This window comes from Rhinoderma darwinii, chromosome 1 (assembly GCF_050947455.1).
Source record: "Rhinoderma darwinii isolate aRhiDar2 chromosome 1, aRhiDar2.hap1, whole genome shotgun sequence".
Lineage (NCBI taxonomy): Eukaryota > Metazoa > Chordata > Amphibia > Anura > Rhinodermatidae > Rhinoderma > Rhinoderma darwinii.
The window spans coordinates 251949196-251977091 of record NC_134687.1 but is presented as its reverse complement, the minus strand read 5'-3'; the positions used below and the strand labels follow the sequence as shown (position 1 = coordinate 251977091).

Below are 27896 nucleotides of genomic sequence, written 5' to 3'. Positions count from 1 at the left end.
CACTTTGGAGATTTCGGCAGGGGGTTATACCGAGCGCGCGTGCGTATCAAAGTCACGGCTGGACATAGCCGATTTTTGTAGTAGTGATCTGGGTATGTTAGGGGCGCATGCGCACTTGTTTCATAGCCTAACTTAGCCGATTACGACAGTTATGGAGGCAGGTGCGCATGTCAGGACACTTTAAAGATACGGCAGCAGCAAGATTCTACTGAAAATAAGGTAAGTATTCCCATATGTGTATGTACAGACGTATGTCTGATGCAGACTGAAAAGTCACTGGCAGGTGTTACGATAGAGGTCATGAGATTTGTAGGGGGTGATGATGATGTCCCCATGAAGTAAAGATTGTACTATGAAACAATGCATAGACTCCAGTGAATCCCACCTGGACAGCCTGTAAGGCTTAAGGGGGGGATGATTAGGCAACAGATATGTCTTAGTATAGGATATATCGGTTTGATTAAGAAAAGGAGACACAAAGTCTACATGGACGTATCTAGTGATAGTAAGTAAATTGTAAATATAAATATAAAAGTACCATTTGATAATGGAAGTTGAATTGTGGTCACATTGGTTAAATGACAGTGCTGTCAGAATATACTGGGTATGGCAATATGAGTCAATAAAAGGCAAGAGGACTATAGGAAGGCTGCGAAAGTGAAGCCCTCATTATAGCCCAGGGTGAACGCTGTAAAAAATAAATACAAATCATTGTCAGAATTGATGGTTTTTGGTCACCTGGCTTCCCAAAAATTTTTATAAAAAGTGATCAAAAAAATGGCATGTACCCCAAAATGGTACCAATGAAATCTACAGATTGTCGCGCAAAGAATAAGCCCTCACACGGCTCCGGTGGTGAAAAAATAAAAAAGTTCTGGCTCCCAGAATATGGCGATGCAAAATGTGCAGTGTTCCAAAAGCGGATAAGATCAGGCGCCATTTATAAGTGCCACAAAGGCCACATATCTGCGGATTATTATTTATTTACCGCATTATTATACCCTCTTATTATGCCCCTGATGTACTCTGCCCAGTCTACATTTGCCCCCACATTATAAACTGAAATACCAGCAAAACGCCTGAGCTACTACCAAGCAAAATATGCGCTCCAAAAGCCAAATGGCGCTCCCTCCCTTCTGAGCCCTACAGCGTACCCAAACAGCAGTTTACGTCCACAGATATGGCATCGCCATACCCAGAAGAACCCGGTTAATATTTTATGAGGTATTTGTGGCACAAACTGGGCACAACATATAGTGCACTAAAATGGCACATCAGTGGAAAATTTAAATTTTCACTCTGCACCATCTGCTGCGCATTAAACCCTTCGCGCACCATGACTTAATAGCATGTCGTGGTGTGGGGGGTGATATATGGAGCGTCTCACGCGCTGAGCCCGCGCCATACGCTGCAGGTGTCAGCTGTGTATTACAGCTGACACCCGGGACTAACGGACAGAAACAGCGATCGCGCCGTTACAGGAGTCTGTAAAAATAACAATACAAAAAATTACAAGATACTGCAATACATTAGTATTGCAGTGTATTCTACCAGTGATCTAACGATTGCTGGTTCAAGTCTCCTAGGGGGACTAATAAAATGTGTAAAAACAAAAGTAAATAGTTATTATTAGTGGAAAATAAATATTTAAAGTCCAAAAAGAAACCCTTTTCACATTTTTTCTCTAAAGTAATGTAAAAAAAAATAAAAAATACACAAAATTGGTATCGCTGCATCCGTAAAAGTCCAAGCTATTACAATATACAATTATTGAACTCGCACAGTGAACGCCGTGAAAAATAAAGAATTTTAAACGGCAAAATCACAGTTTTTTGGTCACCTTCGCTCTAACAAAAAATGTAATAAAAAGTGCTCAAAAAGTCTTATGTACCAAAAAATTGTACCAATAAAAACTACAGCTCGTCCCGCAAAAAATAAGCCCTCACACCACTCTAGTGACGGAAAAATAAAAAAGTTGTGGCTCTCGGAAAGCGGGGAGGAAAAACGAAAAAGAAAAAGAAAAACATGGATCAGTTCGGAAAGGGTTAATTACTTTCTAATGAAAAAAACATTTATGACCACATGTGGGGTATAGACGTAATCGGGAGAAATTGCTTTACAAATGTTGGGGTGCATTTTCTCCTTTATCCTTTGTGAAATTGAAAAAATGCAACATTTTAATGGAAATAATGTTGATATGAATTTTCACGGCCTAATTCTAATAAATTCTGCAAGACGTGTGGGGCCTAAATGTTCACTATACCCCTAGATAGATTCCTTAAAGAGGCTCTGTCACCAGATTTTGCAACCCCTATCTGCTATTGCAGATAAGTCGATGTAGCTACTTACCTGCAAACGCTGATGCTGCTGCAGAATCAACTGTAGCCTCTGGTGCCGATGTGGCCGACACGATGCAGGACCTGTGAGTGACGTCACAGATCTGCACTGCCAGAAGCTGGGCGTTCTGAAGAGAAGTGGATGATACTTCTCTTCAGAGCGCCCAGCTAGTAAAAGTATTAAAAACGCCCCGATGTACGCACATAATACACGCCCACTTGGACTTTTACTTTTAAACACACCCACTTGGACTTTTGCAAGCCTCATTTGCATAACTACAAAAATGGTCATAACTTGGCCAAAAATGCTCGTTTTTTAAAAATAAAAACGTTACTGTAATCTACATTGCAGCGCCTATCTGCTGCAATAGCAGATAGGGGTTGCAAAATCTGGTGACAGAGCCTCTTTAAGTGGTGTAGTTTCTCAAATGGGGTTACTTTTGTGGGGCTTCCACTGTTTCGGTCTCTCAGTGGCTTTGCAAATTCGACATGACACCCAAAAACTATTCCAGCTTAATTTGAGCACCAAAAGCCAAATAGCGCTCCTTCCCTACTAAGCCCCGGTGTGGGTCCAAACAGCAGTTTATTACCACATATGGGGTATTTACGTAATCAGGAGAAATTGCTTTACAAATGCTGGGGTGCTTTTTCTCCTTTATTCCTTGTAAAAATTTAAAATGTCTCAGTTCTTACAGAAAAAAAGTAGATTTTTACCTTTACAGACTAATTCCAATGAATTCAGCAAAACAACTGTGGGGTCAAAATGCTAACTTTACCCCTAGAAAAATTCCTTGAGAGGTGTAGTTTCCAAAATGGGGTCACTATTTTATTTTTTTTTTATATATATAATCTATCTCTCACTGGTAAAATTAACCTAGCCTAAAAATTCTAGACTGTTCATGTCTTTGACAGTGGGCAAACTTACAAAATCAGCAAGGGATCAAATACTTATTTCCTTCACTGTATATACAGCCCCAGAACCAAGCTCAGTACAAATATACAGACCCAGAACCGAGCTCAGTACATATATACAGCACTAGAACAAATACAGTTCAGTAAAGAGATCATTTGCAAATTTAGTTTAACCCCTGCTATATAAATTTGTATGACATAAAACAACAGCTCCCAGTATAGCCTGAACAATGGTTAGGTTATGCTGGGAGTTGCTATTTAACAAAAAAGAATGCTACCATCCGTCACCTCACTGCAGATCATACAGTGACTGCACTACTGATCAGTCACAGGGAGAATAAACATTTACATTGAGTGACTCACAGGTGATGTCTCAGATTCTTTTTCGTTCTTTTTCTCTTTTTTTCTCCATTCAGTCCAGACTTCTTCCGGGCACGGCCCATTTCTGCAGTTTGCAGCTCAGATTTCTTCAGCTCCTCACTTTTCCAACATTTCCGCACCTATAAATGAAGATTACATTTCTCATGATGCCACACTCTATGCTTCTAAATATAAAAGTATAAACTATGCCCCTGAATATAATTGTACTATACACTGTACTCCTTAATATAATAGTACTATATACTGTACTCCTGATTATAATAGTACTATACACTGTGCTCCTGAATATAATAGTACTATACACTATGCTCTTGAATACAATAGTACTATACACTGCACCCCTGAATATAATAGTACTATACACTGTGCTCCTGAATATATTAGTACTATACACTGTGCTCATGAATATAATAGTATTATACACTGTGCCCCTGAATATAATACTACCATACAATGCACCCCTGAATTTAATAGTACTATACACTGTGAACCTGAAAATAATAGTATTATGCATTGCACTCCTGAATATAATAGTACTATACAGTGAAGGAAATAAGTATTTGATCCCTTCCTTATTTTGTAAGTTTGCCCACTGTCAAAGACATGAACAGTCTAGAATTTTTAGGCTAGGTTAATTTTACCATTGAGAGATAGATTATATTTAAAAAAAAACAGAAAATCACATTGTCAAAATTATATAGATTTATTTGCATTGTGCACAGAGAAATAGTATTTGATCCCTTTGGCAAACAAGACTTAATACTTGGTGGCAAAACCCTTGTTGGCAAGCACAGCAGTCAGACGTTTTTTGTAGTTGATGATGAGGTTTGCACACATGTTAGATAGAATTTTGGCCCACTCCTCTTTGCAGATCATCTGTAAATCATTAAGATTTTGAGGCTGTGGCTTGGCAACTCGGATCTTCAGCTCCCTCCATAAGTTTTCGATGGGATTAAGGTCTGGAGACTGGCTAGGCCACTCCATGACCTTAATGTGCTTCTTTTTGAGCCACTCCTTTGTTGCATTGGCTGTATGTTTCGGGTCATTGTCGTGCTGGAAGACCCAGCCACGAGCCATTTTAAATGTCCTGGTGGAGGTAAGGAGGTTGTCACTCAGGATTTGACGGTACATGGCTCCATCCATTCTCCCATTGATGCGGTGAAGTAGTCCTGTGCCCTTAGCAGAGAAACACCCCCAAAACATAATGTTTCCACCTCCATGCTTGACAGTGGGGACGGTGTTCTTTGGGTCATAGGCAGCATTTCTCTTCCTCCAAACACGGCGAGCTGAGTTAATGCCAAAGAGCTCAATTTTAGTCTCATCTGACCACAGCACCTTCTCCCAATCACTCTCAGAATCATCCAGATGTTCATTTGCAAACTTCAGACGGGCCTGTACATGTGCCTTCTTGAGCAGGGGGAACTTGCGGGCACTGCAGAATTTTAATCCATTACGGCGTAATGTGTTACCAATGGTTTTCTTGGTGACTGTGGTCCCAGCTGCCTTGAGATCATTAACAAGTTCCCCCCGTGTAGTTTTCGGCTGAGCTCTCACCTTCCTCAGGATCAAGGATACCCCACGAGGTGAGATTTTGCATGGAGACCCAGATCGATGTTGATTGACAATCATTTTGTATGTCTTCCATTTTCTTACTATTGCACCAACAGTTGTCTCCTTCTCACCCAGCGTCTTACTTATGGTTTTGTAGCCCATTCCAGCCTTGTGCAGGTCTATGATCTTGTCCCTGACATCCTTAGAAAGCTCTTTGGTCTTGCCCATGTTGTAGAGGTTAGAGTCAGACTGATTAATTGAGTCTGTGGACAGGACTCTTTTATACATGTGACCATTTAAGACAGCTGTCTTTAATGCAGGCACCAAGTTGATTTGGGGCGTGTAACTAGTCTGGAGGAGGCTGAACTCTTAATGGTTGGTAGGGGATCAAATACTTATTTCTCTGTGCACAATGCAAATAAATATATATAATTTTGACTATGTGATTTTCGTTTTTTTTTTTATATATAATATAATTAACCTAGCCTAAAAATTCTAGACTGTTCATGACTTTGACAGTGGGCAAACTTACAAAATCAGCACGGGATCAAATACTTATTTCCTTCACTGTATACTGTAATCCTGAATATAATAGTACTATACACTGTGCTCCTGAATATAATAGTACTATACACTGTGCTCCTGAATATAATAGTATTATACACTGTGCCCCTGAATATAATAGTACTATACACTGCGCCCCTGAATATAATACTACCATACAATGCGCCCCTGAATATAATAGTACTATACACTGCGCACCTGAAAATAATAGTATTATGCACTGTACTCCTGAATATAATAGTACTATACAGTGCACCCCTGTATATAATAGTATTATACACTGTACTCCTGAATATAATAGTACTATCCACTGTACTCCTGAATATAATAGTACTATACACTATACTCCTGAATATAATAGTACTATACACTGTACTCCTGAATATATTAGTATTATACACTGTGCCCCTGAATTAAAATGTGTCAAACACTGTAAAGTAAAACACCACACACACTAACAATGCCCCCTGTAGATAACGCCAGTTACAATGCCCTTTTTAGATAATGTCTCCTGTAGATTGTGCCAGTTACAATGCCCTAAGTAGATAATGTCCCCTGTAGATAGCACCACTTACAATGCCCTCTGTAGATAATGTCCCCTGTAGATTGTGCCACTTACAATGTCCTCTGAAGGTAATGCCCCCTGTAGATTGTGCCACTTACAATGTCCTCTGTAGATAATGCTCCCTGTAGATAGCGCCACTTAAAATGCCCTCTGTAGATAATGTCCCCTGTAGATTGTGCCACTTACAATGTCCTCTGTAGATAATGCCCCGTGTAGATAGCACCACTTACAATGTCCTCTGTAGATAATGCCCCCTGTAGATTGTGCCTTTTACAATGTCCTCTGTAGATAATGCCCCCTGTAGATAGCGAAACTTACAATGCCCTCTGTAGATAATGTCCCCTGTAGATTGTGCCAGCTACAATGCCCTATGTAGATAACGTCCCCTGTAGATTGTGCCACTTACAATGTCCTCTGTATATAATGCCCCCTGTAGATAAGCGCGACTTACAATGCCCTCTGTAGATAATGTCCCCTGTAGATTGTGCCACTTACAATGTCCTCTGTAGATAATGTGCCGTGTAGATTGTGCCACTTACAATCTCCTCTGTAGATATTGTCCCCTGTAGATTGTGCCACTTACAATGTCCTCTGTAGATAATGCCTTGTGTAGATAGCGCCACTTACAATGTCCTCTGTAGATAATGCCCCCTGCATATTTTACCCCCAATGCTGCCCAGAACAAAAAAAAAACTCATTCTCACCTGTCCCCATTCCTGCTACTTCCTCCAGCGACCCAGGACTGGTCAGAAACCAGGGGGCGTCATCAGTCGGCGTGATGACATCATCGCGCCAACTATGTCATTAGTTAAGCGCAGAATGGGAGGAAGGGAACGCATAGTTCCCTGTCTCGCCAGCGCTACAGTAAGCAATTATAGCTGCATCCTAAGGATGCGGATATAATTGGGTGAGAGGTCCCGCTTCACTCCGGTTCTCTGAACCGGCTGTAAATTTAACAGCTGGTACAAGAGAACCGGGGCGAACTGGGCCCCCTTTCAGCCTCGGGCCCCGGGCACTTTCCCAGATTGCCCTCATTATAATCTGCCCCTGAACTGGGAATTTAGGTTTTGACGTACTCTTTCATTGCTGGCATCCTGCCCTTATTCATCTCTTTTTTTAGTCATCTGAGCTGCATTGTCTGGTATCTAAGGGGTATGAATAACCACCTCAAACATTACTTAGTATTCTCCTTTCTACAAAACTATAGCCCTAACATAGTATGTCTCTTAGAGAAACATTGGTTGACACCACAGCTTCCTTCTCACCGTATGAGATCGGCTGGCTGAATGCACCACTCCTGTCCTTCTAACTATTGTAGGGGGTGCCAGTTTTGGTACGTAACTTATTTAGCTTTGCAATTGACTTTGTTAAGTTGAATTCTGAGAGCCGTTATGTTATTTTGGCTTGTACTGTCGATACTCATAAGTTGGTTACCCTTGTATATTACAATGCTCTAGACTTCTCAAGCTACCTTACCATCTGCATGCACGGGTGACTTTAATCTGGTAACAGATTCCCTGTTGGATAGCGTCTCGCACTCCACCAGACTCTGCTAGAAGAACCAGGGTGCTTAAGAAATGGCTGGATGGGATACGATGGTGCGATGTGTGGCGACATCTTAACCCCACTACTAAAGTGCATTCCTCTTTATTCCCCCATGCATTGATAACTATCACGCATTTAGAATACCTTTGTTTCTCCCTGTACAATGCCATATGAAGCATAAATAGCCTATCTACCCAAAGATATATCGGACCATTCCTGTAAAGGATTTGCCAGACACAGGTTCTGTGTCGACGCCCGTGGGCAATCAGTCTGCACCTGCTCCTATGTCTGTGAGACTGACTCCATCTTCCACCACTCAGGATGGCAGGCTTAGGAGTGGGAGAGCCTATCACAGCCAGACGTAGCTAGTTCCCGCCCACTGTCTATTTATACCTGCCTTTCCTGTTCCTCCTTTGCCTGTGATTCTTCTATGCTTGTTTCCTGTCTTGCTGCTGCTGCTTGTACTACGGATCCTCTGCTTGTTATTGACCTTGGCTTTCTGACCACTCTCCTGCTCAGCGTTTTGTACCTCGCTCACTCCTGGTTTGACTCGGCTCGTTCACCACTCTTGTTGCTCACGGTGTCTCCGTGGGCAGCTGCCCCGTTTCCCTAGCTTCTGTGTACCCCTGTCTGTTTTGTCTGTCTTGCACTTACTGAGCGTAGGGACCGTTGCCCAGTTGCACACCGTCGCTTAGGACGGGTCGTTGCAAGTAGGCAGGGACTGAGTGGCGGGTAGATTAGGGCTCACCTGTCTGTCTCCCTACCTTGTCATTACAATTCCCCTCAGCTGATTTCTCTGTCTATGGTCCCCCCCCATGACCCCCCTCCATGGCGTATCCACCCATTTTGGCTTTACCAGTACCCCCAGGCTGATAGAATTCCTTTACAATTTTAGGTGTTCTTTCAAGTCAACCCTGAAATTAGGGCTTCCAATGAGACATAGGATGGGGCCAAAGCATTTCTCCGGGTGGTGCCTCAGGTCGACTGTATCCTTTATTAAAGGCTCCATTAGGAAGTCAGAGGAGGTGGCACAGGGAACGTTGGAGAGAGCTTCTGACCACACTGATGATAAAGCCCTGTTGGAGATGCCTCCAGCGCTCTGACTCCTATTAACTGGCCCTTAAGACCAAACACATAGTGCCCCTCATAGAGCCTCCTGTAGATAGACCCCCCTGTAGATAGTACCCGCCATAGAGCCTTCTGTAGATAGTGCCCCCATAGATACCCCTGTAGATAGTGCCAATCATAGAGCCCCCTATAGACAGTGCTCCCCCCCGCAGAGCCCCCTGTAGATAGTGCCCCCTGAAGATAATGCCACTCACACTGTCCACTGAAAAAACAAACGTTATATACTCACCTGTACCTGTTCCCACGCCGTCCTTCAGTGATGCAGGCCTGGTCGCTTCAGTGGCACGAGGAAGGTGGCGCAATGCTGTCATCGTGTTGCCTGCAACATAGGTAAAGTGGCGAATGGCGGGGCAGGGAACGAACTGTTCCCTTGCGCCGCCAGCACTAGGAAAACTGCTCAATTGTATCCGTGTCCTAAGAACGCTTCTCCCCGTTTCTGCGAACCTGCTGTAATTTTATGAAACAGGTTCAGGAAAACCATCCGGACCCCAACCTGGATGCAGGCCTGGCCTCTTCTAGCCAGACCTTCTCCTGTGCAACTAAGCATGTGGCGCAATGATGTCATCGCACCACCTGCATCATTGAAAGGTGCTGAAAGGCAGGGCAAGGAACAGATGTTCTCTGCCCTGCCAGCACTAATGAATCATTCATTTGTATCTGCGTCCTATAGATGCTGGAGTCATCGCTCCCGTCACCGCCCCCTTAGAGAGGTAGCAGGGCACCGCCTGAGGCGAGAAGCTCATCTCGCCTCATGGCAGGTGTGGCCTTGCCTTGATTATCCCAGAGTCACAGTAGCAGATCCCCAATTGCTAGTTATGGTGCACCAATTAGTAGTAAAACTTATGGTGAAGCAAATAGGTGGTATAACTTGGCATGCACCAATTAGAAGTAAAACTTACTTACCTAAGGGACACAGTGGACCGGAGCGTAAGTAAGCGCTGGCGTATCCTTGGCTGCTGGCGTCGGGAGGTGTGTAAACCCGACGGCCCGTGGCCATGGACGCTACAGTATCCCCCCTCTTATGCCCCCTCTTCTTGGGACCAGAGCGAGAGAGAAATTTCTTAATGAGAGCAAGGGATGTGAGGTCCTCTTCTGGCTCCCAGGACCTCTCCTCAGGACCAAACCCTGTCCAGTCCACCAAATAGAAAGTCCTTCCTCCTACTCTTTTGCAGTCCAGTATCTCCCTCACCTCCAACACATCAGAAGAACCATTGGGAGCAACTGTGGAACTAGAAGTCTTACTGTAGCGGTTCAGGACCACTGGTTTCAGGAGGAACACATGAACAGAGTTGGGGATTCTGAGGGTAGGAGGCAGCCGCAGCTTATAGGAGATAGAGTTTATCTGTTGCAGAATCTCAAAAGGACCGAGGAACCTGGGAGCAAACTTCTATGAAGGCACCTTCAAACGAATGTTCCGTGAGGACAACCAGATTTTGGTACCTGGAAGATACTGAGGCGGCTCTCTTCTCTTTGTATCCGCTTTTCGCTTCATTCGATCGACTGCCAGCAAAATAGAGGACCGAGTCTGTTGCCAGATTTGCAGAAAGTCCCCAAATGCAGAGTCAGCAGCGGGTACCTGAGATGTAGTCGACACAGGAAGAGGGACTCTAGGATGTTGACTGTACACAATGTAAAACGGAGTGGAAGGGGTGGACTCGCTTGTGTGGTTGTTATACGAGAATTCGGCCCATGGAAGAAGCTGTACCCAGTTATCATTTTGCAAGGAGATGAAGTGGCAGAGATAATTCTCCATGATCTGGTTGATCCTCTCGAATTACCCATTGGACTGGGGGTAATAGGCTCAGGAAGTCCAATCTTAAGTCCAGGAGTTTACAGAGAGCTCTCCAGAAATTTGAGGTAAATTGAACCCCCCGATCGGACACAATCTGAAGGGGCAAGCCATGCAAGCGGAAGATGTGCTGAATGAAGAGACAGTTGGGGAGCAGAAGGTAGGCCGGTCAGTGGGATAAAATGTGCCATCTTCGAGAACCGGTCCACCACCACCCAGACAGTGTTGCATCCTGCCGAGAGAGGAAGGTCTGTGACAAAGTCCATCACAATGTGCTGCCAGGGGGCATTGGGTACAGGCGGAGGTTGAAGCAGGCCGGCAGGCTTGGAGTGAGTAACCTTGTTAGAAGTACACACCATGCAGGAAGAAACAAAGTACACAACATCTTTGGGTAGCGTAGGCCACCAGAAGTGATGAGCAATCAGGTCTCAGGTCTTACCAAAACCAGCGTGCCCAGCCAGTTTAGAGCTGTGCCCCCAGCGGAGAATTCTTCTCCTGTCTGCCAACCGAACAAAAGTCCTCCCTGGAGGGATGTCTCTAACCAGCAAAGGATTGGCAGTGATAATGCAGGACGGGTCTATGATACTTTGAAGGGACTCCACCGTGTCATCCATCTCAAATGACCTGGACAGGGCATAGGCCCTCATATTCTTGTCAGCGGGACGGTAGTGGAGCACAAATTGGAAACGGGTGAAGAACAGCGACCACCTGGCTAGACGGAGATTTAGTTGTTGAGAGGACTGAAGATAAGTGAGGTTCTTGTGGTCGGTGTAGATCAGGATGGGGTAAGCTGCGCCCTCTAGAAAATGTCTCCATTCCTCCAGAGCCAATTTGATGGCCAGTCGCTCCCGTTCCCCAATAGAGTAATTGCGCTCTGCAGAAGAAAAAATCTTGAGTAATAGCCACATACAACTGCCTTTCCTTTGGAGCTTCTCTGGAACAGAAGTGCACCTGCACCAACAGAAGAAGCGTCCACCACCAATGAAAACTGCCGAGATACATCAGGATGATGAAGAATCGAGGCTGAAGTAAAGGCTTTCTTGAGGCTGAGATGGGAGCTGTCAGTGATGAGAAGTTTGGGATAAACTGCCGGTAGAAATTGGCGAATCCCAGGAAACGCTGTATGGACCTCAGGACTTGAGGACGTGGCCATTCCACTACAGCTCTTACTTTCTCAGGATCCATCTTGAGATCTTAATCCGAGATGATATAGCCCAGGAAGGGCAGAGAATTCTTTTCAAAGACGCACTTCTCCAGCTTGGCATATAAACGATTTTCCTTTAATCCCAGAAGACAGCTCCTGCCAGAATGTGGCCACCAAAGCCTCGCTGTTCCAAGTTAATTCAGCAGCCAGGTTACGGAACTGAATGGCATACTTGCCCACGGAGTTGTCTCCCTGGGGTAGGGTCAGCAAGGATGCAGCAGCCGAAGAAACTCTCCCACGTTCCTCAAAAATCAAGCGGAAAGAAGCACTGCAAGTCACGGGGATCTGGTCCCTGATGTTCCCACAGAGGATTAGCCCATGCCAGGGCTTTGCCAGTAAGGAGAGAGATGATGAAGGCGATCCTGACGTCATCAGATTTGAAGTCCCTGGCATGTAGTCTGAAGTGGATCTGGCACTGAGTCCGAAATACCCTGCAGGTCCTCGTGTATCCGTCATAACGAGGAGGTAGCGGCAAGAAGCACAGGGTATCGGCACTGGTACTGAAAGGAAGTGTAGCAGGAGGAACAGGAGAAATGGGTGCGGTGATGACTGTGGTTGGAGCAACCAGCCGATGAGCAATGGTGTTCACCGACAGGAGGAGTTGGTCTTGCCGTGACTGGAGGTCTTGAATCTCGGTCAGCATGGCTTGTGTCGTCAAGGTCTCAGGTTGACCAGTGGGGTCCATGGCCTGAGTGTACTGTCACGGTCTGTGGGTATGTGGACCCAGTAGGCCGCCCTGCCATTGCAGGGAGGCAGCTGGCCAAACCACAGAGCACCCCAGCAATACAAAGTCCCGCACAAGGGTACCTGAATAGTCCAGACAGTGGCCGAGGCTTTGGCACGGATGAGGGTGGGTGCAGCAGGTTATGCCAGACGTGGCAGATGACCGCAGGTGCAGCACGTTGCACCAGACATGGCGGATCAGACTGGACTAGGAAGATGGCACTGGACGTGGCAGATGACACAGGATGTGGCAGATGACACAGGATGTGGCAAACGATAGCAGGTGCAGTAGACATGACTCCAACACTAGTAGGCCCAGGAACAAGAACACAGCACGGGATACAGGAACGGGTAACAGGGCACGGGTAACAACTGGAACGGGAAAACACTAAGTGACCATTTGCAAGACACTTGGGATACACTAACAATGCTCACGCAAGGATCAGAAGTGCAGGACCCTTCTTATAGTCCAGGAAATCATGTGAGTTGATGATGATGATTGTTCACATGTATGCACGCTGGCCCTTTAAGACCGGGCACGAGCATTCGTGCGCACCCTACGGGACACAGTGGACCGGAGCGGAAGTGAGCGCTAGCGTCTCCAAGAAAGGAGATGCAATCCAGCGCTCACTGATCCATGGCTGCGGTTGTCTGGAGATGAGTAAACCCGACGGCCTGCGGCCATGGACGCTACAATTATACAGCCGTGATGGGCAGTGTAGCTGTGAATCCAGCACTAGGGTTAAATATAACACACTAGAAGCTGTGGCAGCATGTGTCTATGTATCACTCTGCTCCTGCTCCCCTCTCCATAAGCTTCTGTGGGCAGCTGTAACCTGTTCCCTCAGTGATTTTCTGAGTGAGCAGTAAATTCAGAGTAAACAGTTAGGAGAAATGGCGAAAAGAGCCTGATAAGTGGAGAAAGAGACATTTTCTCTAATAAGATATATTACAAAGTTTCTTATGTTAATTTGTACTATTGACTTATGCAACGTTTGTAGAAAAGTTAGTGACCATTTAAGACCGGAATAAATATAGAAATAAGGAAACTGTGTGTTGTAGGTACAAGTATTTTTTAATAAAAGATTAACCCGTTATTGACCACCAATATGCCTTTTCACTAACGGGCCTTGGACTAGGCTCCCATTAAAAGGCAGCAGCCTCGCAGCAGCCCCTCCTAAATACTGCTCAAGTATCTCATGCTGGCTGGATCAGGTGCTTGGCCGTTTGATAACAGCCAGGCTCCTGCTTTAATGGTCACAATTTAAGTTTTCTTCTATTGCAACCAATACACTTCTAAGTGGTTTACAGAGGGAGAGGGCTACATCTGTCACCCATCGGCGGGCTGCAAATGCGATTGCGGGCTGCTGATGTGTTGCCATGGCAGCCGGGGACCCAACAAAGGCCCCAAGGCCTGCCTTAGCTATATGCCTATTATGCCGTGCCAGAGGCATGGCCTAATAGATTGCCTGTCAGTTTTGCACAGACAGGCAATAATGCTTTTGTATGCAAAGCATTATATAAGTCATCAAAGGTCGCATAGTGAAATCCTCTAGCGGGACTGAAAAAATTATGAATTAATGTCAAATAAAAATGTATTAAAAAAGGTGAATGGTAAAAAAAAAAACAACAACATATTTTTTCCATGAAGTGTTTTTATTTTGTAAAAGTGTAAACTAAATTTCAACTATACACATTTGTTATCACTGCGATAGTAATGACCTGAACAATAAGTTAACATGTTCTTTCACCGCAAGCTGAACGCCGTTAAAACCCCCCAAAAAACAACGGCGTAATTTTTCTATTTTGCTATTTTGCAATTTTTCCTTTGCCCCCCCAAAAAATAATAAAGGTTGTTAATCAATGTTTCAAAATGATACCAATAAAAAGTACATCTCGTCCCGCAAAAAAACAAGCTCTCATATGGCGATATTGATGGAAAAATACAAATGTTACGGCTCTTGGAATGTGACGAACCAAAAACAAATAATTTTAGTTTAAAAGTGTTTTTACTGTGAAACTATGGTAAAACATTAAAAACCTATACATAGGTGGTATCGTCATAATCGTACTGACCCATAGAATAAAGGTAACATGTTATTTACGCCGTACGGTGAACGGCATAAATTTAAAATGCAAAGAAGGATAGCGGAATTCCTGTTTGTTTTATATTCTCCCTCCCGAAAAAAGATAATAGAAGTTAATCCATAAACTATATGTATCCAAAAATGGTGCCATAGAAAAATACAACTCATCCCGCAAAAAACAAGTCCTCATACAGCTATGCCGACGGAAAAATAAAAAAGTTAGAGCTCTTTTAATGCGACTAAAGAAATTGCTTGGTCATTAAGGCCTAAAATAAACTGGTCACTAAGGGGTTAATAATCAGGAAGTATTAGAATTATGAAGTCTATCTAGTTCGAAAAATCTCAGACCTTCCTCTTTTTAAGAGAGATCTTAGATTTTCTCTTGTTATTTTCCTATGTGCTCTACATGAATCTTTGTTAATACAGTTTTGGAATATACATTTAGCTAAAAGCAGCATTACAATATTCGGTTATCCATTAAAGCTGGACATCTATGCCTTCCCGCTACTGGATTGCATCCTCTATACTTCTCTTCAGAAAAATCAAAGTACCCAAGGCCATGAACATGCACCATGCTGTACTGATTAAAGGGAATATGTCGCTAGACATTTGAATTTTTTTTTTTTCAGTTAAACAGTCAGTATATAAATGATTACGCATTGTTTTAATTTTTGTAATTTTTTCACAAGTCAGGAAATATCATAAATTAGATTCTAATTTATAACATTTCCATGTGCTGGTCACTAGAGGGAGCAATTCCCAAAATTGCAGTATTGCCAATGTGGTAAAGGAACCTCATTGCATTATGCTGCAAATTTGGAGTAGACACACTCGCTCTAGTGTCCTCACACAATCCCCCCTCCTTTATCCTGGCTAGTGCCAGGAGAAAGGAGGGGGTTGAAAGTTCAAACCTCCTACACTGTGTGCCACCAATTTCTGAGCGAATGCACAGTGTAGGAGGATTAGATACAGTGGTAAACAGACAGTATAACACTAACATACACACACATCACATACACAAACATAACTTACCTGCTCCTGCCGCCTCCACTCCTAGTCCTTGCGTCTGCGCTGCCTTGAACATATGGCCGGAAGCCGCGACCGGAATTCGTCATCTTACTGTCCGCCCGCGGCTTCCGGTCCACATGAAAATTACGCCGGATGTCGCTCTACCAAAGATCTTCCTTTTGGTCTGTGTGGGAGCGGCGCATGCGCCGTTCCCACACAGACGGCGTACGCTATAGTGAATGGAACGGCTCCCGTTCGCATTCTCTATTTGGATGTATGTGCCGTATTCCATCTCTGTATGTGTCAGGGATTTTCTGGTGCTAAGTCATGTATGCAGAAGCCCCTGAGGTACCGGTACAGTTGAAACCCCCGAGAAGTGACCCCGTTTTAAAAACTACACCACTTAAGGCATTCATCTAGAGGTGTAGTGAGCATTTTGACCCCAGAGTTATTGTGTAAAAGATAATGCGCAGTAGATGGTGCAGAGTGAGATTTGCAATTTTCTATACATATATGTCAATTCAGTGTCTGATATATTGTGCCCAGCATGTGCCACCGGAGACATACACCCCATAAACTGTAATGTTGTTCTCCCGGGTATGGCAATACCCTACAAGTGGCTGTTAACAGTTGCCTGGGCATACGGCAGGGCTCAGAAGGGAAGGACCACGATTTGGCCTACTGGGGATTTTCTGGTGCTAAGTCATGTATGCAGAAGCTCCTGAGGTACCGGTACAGTTGAAACCCCCGAGAGGTGACCCCATTTTCAAAACTACAGCCCTTAACCCCTTCCCACTCCTGGACGTACTATTAGGTCATGGTAGCTGTATCGTTCGCGCTCCATGACCTAATAGTACGTCTCGGGAGTAACGGCCATTTCGGCCGTCCTCCCGACACATACAGGAGCTGTGACAGCTGCTGTCTCGTACAGCAGCTGCCACAGCTCCTACAGCGGGGACCGATCTCTGTGTCCCCGCTGATTAACCCCTTAAAAGCCGAGTTCAATAGAGATCGCGGCTTTTTAGGGGTTAAGCTGCCATCGCCGGCCTGCTACACGATAGCGGCCGGCGATGGTTACTATGGCAACCGGACACCAAATAATGGCGTCCGGCTATGCCATCGACGGAAGCCTAGTGGGTCCTGACAAAGTAGTGGGTCCTGACACATGAAGTGCAGTGTATTACAATTGCGATCAGGGCCTCCTGCCCTCATGTCCCCTAGTGGGACAAAGTAATAAAGTAAAAAAAAAGTAAACAAAAGATGTCTAAAAATAAGAAAATAAAAGTTTTAAAAGTATTAAAAGTAAAAATCCCCCTTTTTACCTTATCAGTCCTTTATTATTAATAAAAATATATAAACAAAAAATAAACTATACATAATTGGTATCGCCGTGTCCGTAACGGCCTGAACTACAAAATTATTTTGTTATTTATTGCGCACGGTGAACGCCGTAAAAGAAAATAATAATAAACCGTACCACAATCACAATGGTTTGGTCACTTCACCTCCCAAAAAATGGAATAAAAAGAGATCAAAAAGTCGCATGTACCAAAAAATGGTACTGATCGAAACTACAGTTCGTTACGCAAAAAATAAGTCCTTGCACGGCTTTATTGATGGAAAAAGAAAAAAGTTCTGGCTCTTAGAATAAGGTAACACAAAAAGTGAATGATTTTTTACAAAACGTATTTTATTGTGCAAACGCCATAAGACATAAAAAAAAACTAGAAACATCTGGTATCGCCATAATCGTATGGCCCCGCAGAATAAAGTGAATATGTCATTTATAGCGCACGGTGAACGGTGTAAAAAAAAAATTTGAATAAAAAAACAATAGTAGAATTGCTGTTTTTTAGTCACCACGCCACCTAAAAATAGAATAAAAACTGATCAAAAAGCTGCATGCACCCCAAGAAAACTACAATGGATTCCTCAAGGGGTCTAGTTTCCAAAATGGGGTCACTTTTGGGGGGTTTCCACTGTTTTGGCACCACAAGACCTCTTCAAACCGGACATGGTGCCTAGTAAAAAAGAGGCCTCAAAATCCACTAGGTGCGCCTTTGCTTCGGAGGCCGGTGTTTCAGTCCATTACCGCACTAGGGCCACATGTGGGACATTTCTCAAAACTGCAGAATCTGGGCAATATGTATTAAGTTGCGTTTCTCTGATAAAACCTTTTGTGTTATAAAAAAAATGGTATAAAGAGGATTTTCTGACAAAAAAAAAATATGTTCATTTCACCTCTACTTTGCTCTAAATTCCTGTGAAACACCTAAAGGGTTCATAAACTTTCTAAATGCTGTTGTGAATACTTTGAGGGGTCTAGTTTCTAAAATGGGGTGTTTGATAGGGGTTTCTAATATATGGACCCCTCAAAGCAACTTCAGAACTGAACTGTAACCTAAAAAAATAAATAAATTAGGCAATACTTCGCTTCTTACATTATACTGATAATGAGCAGTGCCCACCCTGAGATGACCCTAGTTTTGTCCGTTTGTATAAACGGAGACCCCTATTAGACCGTTTCAGTGCCCGGTTTTCCCAAGCATACACTCCCGAGAAGTGTATTTCTATTGATGAGTCCTTGGTACATTTTAAATGGAGGGTTCAATTCCGCGAGTACCTGCCGTGTAAGACGGCAAGGTATGGCGTGAAGATGTATAAGCTGTGCGAGAGTGCATCAGGGTATACCTACGGATTTAGGATATATGAAGGGAAGGACAGCAGTATTCAGCCCCCAGAATGCCCCCCCTTACTGGGAGTTAATGCAAAAATTGTGTGGGATTTGGTGCACCCACTGCTGGACCAGGGTCACCACCTCTACCTGGATAATTTTTATACCAGCGTCCCACTCTTCAACTGCCTCGCTTCCAGAAGTACAGCGGCATGCGGCACTGCTAGAAGAAATCTGAGAGGCCTCCCTAAGACTCTGCTTGGGCAAAGGCTCAGTAGGGGTGAGAGCAGGGCACATTCTAGCAGCAACATATTGTGTGTCAAGTACAAGGACAAGAGAGATGTCCTTGTATTGACAACAATACATGGCCACATCAGTACCCACGTACCTGCACGAGGTACCAGTACAGAGATCCCCAAACCAGACTGGATCCTGGACTACAATAGGTACATGGGAGGGGTGGACTTGTCAGATCAAGTCCTGAAGCCCTACAGCGCCATGCAGTGTGGTATAGGAAGCTGGCTGTGCACATCATACCGATGGCTTTGTACAATGTGTACGTGCTACGTCGATGTGCAGGCCAGAGGGGAACTTTCCTGGAATTTCAAGAGGTGATTACCAAGAACCTAATCTTTAGGGACCAAGAAGGGGGGGGGGGCACCCAGTACTTCTGGAAGCAAGGCCACACGCATCGTACCAGGGCAACACTTTCCAGGAGAAGTTCCCCAAACTGGCAAGAAGGGAAAAAGTCAAAAGAGGTGCAAAGTCTGCTATAAGAGGGGGATAAGGGAGGACACAATATATCAATGTGACGTGTGTCCCGAAAAACCAGAGCTCTGTATGAAAGAGTGTTTTAAAATTTATCATACATCCCTTGGTTTATAATTTACCCCAATTTTACTTACCCTGATGTACTCCGCACAGCTTATCCCCCCTCGTCTTTCCCCTCTGGGTCCTGCTGTGTGCAGCCACATGTAGGGTATTGCGTACCCAGTAGAACCCACATTACAGTTTATGGTATTTATGTCTCCGGTCAAAATGCTCACTACACCTCTAGATAAATGCCTTAAGGGTGTAGTTTTTAAAACGGGGTCACTTCTTGCTGGTTTCAACTGTACTGGTACCTCAGGGCCTTCTGCATACATGACTTCGCACCAGAAAATCCCCAGTAGGCCAAATGGTGGTCCTTTCCTTCTGAGCCCTCCCATGGGCCCAAACCGCAGTTTATCACCACAAATGGGGTATTGCGGCACTCAGAACAAATTGCGCAACAGAATGGGGTATTTTGTTTCTTGTGAAAATAAGAAATTTTCAGCCAAAACTACATATTATTGGAAAAAATGTATTTTGTTTTAATTCCCAGCCCAATTCAAATAAGTTCTGTGAAAAAACTATGGGGTCAAAATGGTCACAACACCCCTAAATGAATTTCTTGAGGGGTGGAGTTTCCAAAATGGGGTCATTTCTGGTTGGTTTCCATTGCTTTGATACCTCTGGGGCTCTGCAAATGCGACATGGCACCCGAAAACCAATCCAGCAAAATCTGGGCTCCAAAGAACAAATAGCGCTCCTTTCCTTCTGAGCCCTCCCATGGGCCCAAACGGCAGTTTATCACCACAAATGGGGTATTGCCGCACTCAGGACAAATTGGGCAACAAAATGGAGTACTTTATTTCTTGTGAAAATAAGAATTTTTGAGCTAAAACGACATATTATTGGAAAAAATATTTTTTTTTTACATTCTCAGCCCAATTCAAATAAGTTCTGTGAAGAAACTATGGCGTCTAAATGGTCACATTACCCATAAATGAATTCCTTGAGGGGTGTAGTTTCCAAAAAGGGGTCACTTCTGGTGGGTTTCCATTGCTTTGATACCTCTGGGGCTCTGCAAATGCGACATGGCATCCGAAAACCAAAGCAGCAAAATCTGCACTCCAAAGAACACACAGTGCTCCTTCCCTTCTGAGGCCTCCCATGGGCCCAAACGGCAGTTTATCGCTACAAATGGGGTATTGTTGCACTCAGGAGAAATTGGGCAACAAAATGGGGTATTTTGTTCCCTGTGAAAATAAGAAATTTTGATTAAAAAATACAGCTTATTGGAAAAAATTTCATTTTTTTCATTTCACAGCCCAATTCAAATAGGTGATGTGAAAAAACTGTGCGTTCAAAATTGTAACAACAACCATATTTGAATTCCTTGAGGGGTGTAGTTTCCAAAATGGGGTCACTTATGGTGGGTTTCCATTTGCTCTGGGGCTCTGCAAATGCGACATGGCACCCGAAAACCAATCCAGCTAATCTGGACTCCAACAAACACATAGCGCTCCTTTCCTTCTGAGCCCTCCCATGGGCCCAAACGGCAGTTTATCACCACAAATGGGGTATTGCCACGCTAAATTCAAATTGGGCAACAAATGACATTTTATTGGAAAACATTACATTTTTTTAATTTCACAGCCCAATTCAAATAGGTGCTGTGAAAAAACTGTGTGGTCAATATGGTAACAACAACCATAAATGAATTCCTTGAGGGGTGTAGTTTCCAAAATGGGGTCACTATTGGGGGATTCCTACTGTTTAGGCACCTCAACACCTCTCCAAACCTGGCATGCTGCCTAAAATATATTCTAATAAAAAAAGAGGCCTCAAAATGCACTAGGTGCTTCCTTGCTTCTAGGGCTTGTGTTTTATTCCACGAGCGCAGTAGAGCCACATGTGGGACCTTTCTAAAAACTGCAGAATCTGGACAATACATATTTATTAGTGTTTCTCTGGTAAAACCTGTGTTACAGAAAAAAAAAATGAATAAAATTGAAATTCAGCAAGAAAAATGAAATTTGCAAATTTCACCTCCACTTTGCTTTAATTCCTGTGAAATGCCTGAAGGGTTAAAAAACTTTCTACATGCTGTTTTGAATACTTTGAGGGGTCTAGTTTTTAAAATGGGGTGTTTTATCAGGGTTTCTAATACATAGGCCCCTCAAAGCCATTTCAGAACTGAAGAGGTACCTTAAAAAAAAGGCTTTTGAAATTTTCTTAAAAATATGAGAAATTGCTGTTTATGTTCTAAGCCTTGTAACGTCCAAGAAAAATAAAAGAATGTTTAAAAAAACGATGCCAATCTAAAGTAGACATATGGGAAATGTGAACTAGTAACTATTTTGGGTGGTATAACTGTCTGTTTTACAAGCAGATGCATTTAAGTTCTGAAAAATGCTATTTTTTAAAAAATTTCTATACATTTTGCAATTTTTCCCCAATAAACACTGAATATATCGACCAAATTTTACCACGAACATGAAGTCCAATGTGTCAAGAGAAAACAATCTCAGAATCGCTTGGATAGGTTTAAGTATTCCGACGTTATTACCACATAAAGTGAAATATGTCAGATTTGAAAAATGGGCTCTGAGCCTTAAAGGAACAGTGTCATCACAACATTTTTTTTAATATGTTAAAGATGTTAGTGCTTTATTAAAAACGTTTGGATTAATTTGTGTGTTTGTGTGTTACTTTTTCTTATTTTTACACTTTTTCTTCCCTATGGGGGCTGCCATTTTTTTTTCCATTTCTGTATGTGTCGATTAACGACACATACAGACATGGAATACGGCAGCCACAGTCCCATAGGGACTGCGAACGGGTCCCGTCCCATCCACTTCTGTGTACGCCGTCTGTGTGGGAACTGCGCATGCGCCGCTCCCACACAGTCCAATTTGAAATGCGCGCTGTCCGGCTCCATTTTCCTGTGGACCGGAAGTCGCGGCCGGACAGTAAGATTACTACTTCCGGCCGCGGCTTCCGGACTTGTGCACTTGGACCAGTGGCAGCAGACGGAGCGGACGGGCCGGAGGGAGCCGCGGCGGCAGGAGCAGGTAAGAGATTTCTATGTATGTTCGTGTTTGTGTGTGTTTACTACTGTATGTAAACCTACTACACTGTGTGTTAGCTCAAAAAATGGCGACACACAGTGTAGGAGGTTAGACCGTTCAATCCACTCGTTTATCCCGGCACTAGCCAGGATAAAGGAGGGGGGGATTCTCAGAGCTCACTAGAGCGAGTGCTTTTTCCCCAATTTTGCAGCAAAAAGCAATGTGGTTGCTTTACCACATGCAATGCTGCAATTTTGGGAATAGCTCCATCTTAGGACCAGCAATGGGAAATATTATAAATTAGAATCTAATTTATAATATTTCCTGACTCGTGAAACAAATAAAAAAAAATTGAACAATGTTTAATCACCTACACACTAAATGTTTAATTAAAAAAAAAACAACATGTTTTGCTGGCAACACATTCCCTTTAAGGCCAAAACTAGGCTGCGTCCTTAAGGGGTTAAGGCATTCATCTAGAGCTCTTGTGTAAAAGATAATGCGCAGTAGATGGTGCAGAGTGAGATTTGCAATTTTCTATACATATATGCCAATTCAGTGTCCGATATATTGTGCCCAGCATGTGCCACCGGAGACATACACCCCATAAACTGTAATGTTGTTCTCCCGCACAGCCAGTTTCTTATACCACACCCTTGATTTCCGCATGACATTGTAGGGCCTCAGGACTTGATCTGACAAGTCCACCCCTCCCATGTACCTATTGTAGTCCAGGATGCAGTCTGGTTTGGGGGTCTCTGTACTGGTACCTCGTACTGGTACATGGGTACTGGCGTGGCCATGTATTGTTGTCAATACAAGGACATCTCTCTTGTCCTTGTACTTGACACACAATATGTTGCTGCTAGAATTTGCCCTGCTCTCACCCCTTCTGAGTGTTTGCCCAAGCAGAGTCTTAGGGAGGCCTCTCAGATTTCTTCTAGCAGTGCCGCATGCCACAGTACTGGAAGCGAGGCACTTGAAGAGTGGGACGCTGATATAAAAATTATCCAGGTAGAGGTGGTAACTCTGGTCCAGCAGTGGGTGCATCAAATCCCACACAATTTTTGCGTTAATTCACAGTAAGGGAGGGGGGGCATTCTGGGGGCTAAATAGTGCTGTCCTTCCCTTTCCATATCCTAAATTTGTACGTATACCCTGATGCACTCTCGCACAGCTTATACATCTTCACGCCATACCTTGCCCTCTTACTCGGCAGTTACCGGCGGAATTGAAGCCTCTCTTTAAAATGTACCAGGGCCTCAACAACAGAAATACACTTCTCAGGGGTGTATGCTTGGGCAAACCGGTCACTGAAATGGTCTAATAGGGGTCTCAGTTTATACAAGCGGTCAAAACTGGGGTAATCTCGGGGTGGGCACTGCTCATTATCAGTATAATGTAAGTAGCGAAGTATTGCCTGATAACGCATCCTGGACATGGCCATACGGTACATTGGGGTGTGGTACAAGATGTCCGTGCTCCAGTAGGTCCTAATGGACGGCTTTTTCAGAAGCCCCATGTTCAAGTGAAGCTCCAAGAACTTGCCCAACTCTGCTGCGTCTACAGCGGTCCACCTGTGGGATTGGGCATAAAATTATGTGGGGTTCTTAGTAATATACTGATGTGCATTTAAATTTGTCTGGGAGACCATAAGCTCTATAAAGTCATCAGTGAAGAAGAAATTGAAAAAGTCAATTTTACTGAGCCCTGCCGTATTAAATTTGATCCCTGGGCTGCCTGTGTACTCTGGGATTTGGGACTCTTAAATGTCTGTTGTGGGGGTCCAAATGGGGTCACTTCGCTCTGGGGTTTCAACTGCAGAGGGGTCACTTTGCTCGGGGGTTTCGACTGCGGTGGGGTCTTTTCGCTTGGGGATTTCAACGGCAGTGGTCGTCCTGGGGCGTCTCCTAGGGGGTTGCTCGTCTTCATCAGTGGATGAGGAGGTGGATAAATAAAATAGAGTATTACCATCCGACGAGTCTGTGTCAGAGGCAAAAATGAATATGCCTCTTCGGCAGTAAATGTCCGTTGGGACATGTTTGTTTGCTAACAAGGAGCAATAGGCTGCTACCTAAACCAGCCAAAATATTTGGTGTTTTTATAGAACGAGTGGGCTTCCCTGAGACTAAACCTAACTAGGGAGAGGGTTCCTAACACTAAACCTAACTTTATTTTAACTTCCCTGAGACTAAATCTAACTACAGCGACTATTCCCTGACACTAAACCTAACTAGGTTATTCCGAGCTTCCCTGACGCTAAACCTAACTACGGTGATGGACCCCTAACACTAGATCTTACTACGGTGACGGATTCCTGATGCTAAATTCCCTGACGCTTTACCTAAATATGCTTTATGACGGTTCCCTGACACTAACTAACCCTAATACTAAACTAACCAGTTAAATTGTCTAAACGAAGTAATTTTTTTAAAGTTTTTTTTAAATTCTTATATTTTTTTTGTTTTATATTTTTTATAAAGAATAAAATAATCCCCAGGGACCAAGATATTGATCCTGAAGACTAAGAAGTGTTCAGTGATAGGAGATCACTTACCAAAAACACGTGGGGGGAACACAAGGAGGAAGGGTACAGGAGTGGGTAGTAGATGGGGGAGATGGGAAGCAGAAATAAGCAGAAAAAAATTAGTTTTTTTACTTCTTTTGCACTTTACTCCTCTCTCTCTTCTCACAACTGCTCTGAATGCCTCGCTATCTCCAACAGAGGTGTTCAGGGCGGTTGCAGCAGGATGTGATGTCAGATAGAGGAAGTGAAGAGACTGATCATCGCTGTTGGACAGTTACTCACTGACTGACCATCACGACAGGTCTCGGTGTATTGAGCTGTGATAGCCTGCTGTCTGAAACAGCAGCTGGCACTGCTCGTGAACGTGCCGGCGGAAAATGGCGATGAATTTTTCCTGTGACTTACTATTCCGTCACTCAGCGCGAACGGTGCACACCGGTCAGCATGACGGAATAGTATGTAACTGAGCGCGAAGGGGTTAAACCCCTCTTTACCTACTCTGCAACTGAACACACGTCACTCTATGATTGAGCAACCTGAGAGATTGCTCAACTATAGGCAGCACTTATTTTAAGGTCCCTCACCCCTGGGGCGCAAAAAAAGTTTTGAACATGCGGTATTAATTTTGTCCAAGGCAGACGAGAATCATGCTTTCGCATGCCTCTGGCTTTAAATGTTTTATAAAATGTTATTATTTCATGAGGCAACTCTCTTTATCTCTATAGATGTAAATTTATAATCTGTTTTCTTTTTCAAGCTCCCTATCACCGGTAGAACAAAATGTTTTAATAACTAATTGGCGGAATGAGACAAATCTGAAAAAACGTCAAAAGCAAGAGCAGGAATTCCGAAGAAAATTTCAAGTAAGTAGAATAAATAGAATTGTAATGTAATGATAGAATTATCCCACACATGTAGTATACTAATGAAGTCTATGGTAAAGTATTAAGTATTTACAGCATCCTGAATTCTTCGTTTTTGTTTTCTTGTGTGCTCTAAAAATATAAAGATAACAGCCAATTTATTAAAGACACCTGCCTTTTCGTGGTTGTATCTTCCCTGGATGGAAATTAGACACGTGAACCCAGAGTGCAGCATAAAATCAAGTGAGCATGTTTTCCTTGGATCAGTTTCAGTGTGAATCCACATTAGAATGGGAAAATTTAGCGATCTGAGTGACTTTGAACAAGGCATGGTCATCGGTGCTGGACTAGCCATGGGACAGTATTTCAAAAACTACCAATCTTGGAAGGTTTTCTAGTGCAACGATGTCGAGAGTAAGCTAAGAATGTTGTAATTGAGAAAAATATTCCTGAAGAACAATTTCAACACTTAGTACAATCTATGCCACAACGAGTTGCTGCGGTTTTGAATTACAAAGAAAATTCCAACGCGCTTCTCGTTGGGTGTCTTTAATAAAGAGGCCACTCAATTTATGTCACCAATATACATTCTTACAAGCAAGATTGCACAGAAACTGCACAATAACGGCATCACTTACTTCCGCCCAATCTGACATTGGGAGGCTTTAACCCCATCCCCCTGCATGCATTCTGGGCCTTAATGACCAAAGCAAAATTAGCAAAATTAGCAGTTTCACTAGGTCTTTATTTAATTGGTTATAACGTTGTAGGAATCAAATGTATCCCTACAAATTTGGTATGGTTTTTTTCAGCAGAAACAGGGCTTTATTTTGGTGTTATATACTATAGGTCTTCTTTTTTGTTTGTTTTTTTCAAAATATTCCAAAAATGCAAAAAAAATTGGACAAAAAAATCAGTTTTCTTCAATTTGTTGTGTAAAAGTTTTTAAATAAATAATGTTTTTACTTTTGCATGCCTCTAGATTTTTTTCTGAATTTGTTCTGATTGCTTGGATATCAAATATGTTGGTGTATGTTATCTCACGGGCACTTGGCAAGGCCTCAAACTAAAGGTGTCTAATTTGACCTAAGGATGACTGTTTCCAAAGCTGATTTTTAGGCACCAGAGAGTCTTTGCAGAGGCCCTTTGGTGTCGGATCATAAAAATACACTTAAAAATGACCCAATCTGGGAAAGAAGACCCCACAGGGTTTTTACCTATTGGTATAGTTTGTACCTAGGCCTTTCAGATTTTTGTTGAAATATGACAAAATATATAAAATGTTTATGACACTATGTATTATCACAGACCTGAAGATATTCATCTAGTGGTATAGTGAGAATGAAAAAAGAAAAAAGTTTTTCCCTACAGATGTAAAGACCTGCCCCCCCCCCCCACGCAGAATTATCATTGACAGGTTCACTTTCGCATAAGGAATCCCTCCCTATTTTGGCTTTCGCTAATTCAGTAATTTGCTACTGTATGGTAGGTCTCAAAGCATGGGTAATTACACAGTCCTGGTTTTGAAGGGCAAAAGGGGCAAAAAAAACGTGAATCGCTTATTCGGCCATGTTTTCGGCAAACTCTGCATCTCTTCTACCGATACTTTTGCGTCTCAGTGGCAGGGACATGATGTAAAAAGTTACGCTCCGTGAGTCGCAGTGGTCACAATTGCGACCAGGCCCAAAAGCCAGGGGGGCCCGCAGCCCCCCGCACCACATCAATGAAAAATTACTATAGTAACTGGGGCCTATGTAATAAACTACACGGGCCCCTGTTACTATAGTAACTGACCGTACTTACCCTCCTCTTCAGGGAGCGCATCAGAGGTTCGGACGTCACAGCGCTATGCGCAGCGCATAACGTCACGATGCTATGCGCAGCGCATAACGTCACGATGCTATGCGCTGCGCACAGCATCCCGACACTTGATGGAGTGAGGACCTGCGGCCGAAGAGGAGGTAAGTTTAATTTTAGTCTCTTGCTGATGGGATGGGGTCAGACACCCGGGACCCCCGCTAATCAGCTGTTTTGAAGGGGTTGCAGCCCCTCGTACGAGTGCTACTTCCCCTTCATTCCGGTCACTTTCTCACACTGAATCGCCGACACGGACGTGTCAGCGATTCACAGTGTGAGCAAGTGAGGGGAATGAAGGGGAAGCAGC

The 27896-nt window shown here is 43.6% G+C and overlaps 1 protein-coding gene across 1 annotated transcript in view; it reads left to right on the top strand.

The window, feature by feature from the left end:
• Positions 1-27896, top strand: part of LOC142742095 (uncharacterized) — a 380698-nt gene that overhangs the window by 251274 nt on the left and 101528 nt on the right. Inside the window, exon 6 of the mRNA XM_075851566.1 lies at positions 25627-25732. Within this exon, the coding sequence (XP_075707681.1) occupies positions 25627-25732 (106 nt within the window). The remainder of the gene's footprint in view (positions 1-25626; positions 25733-27896) is intronic.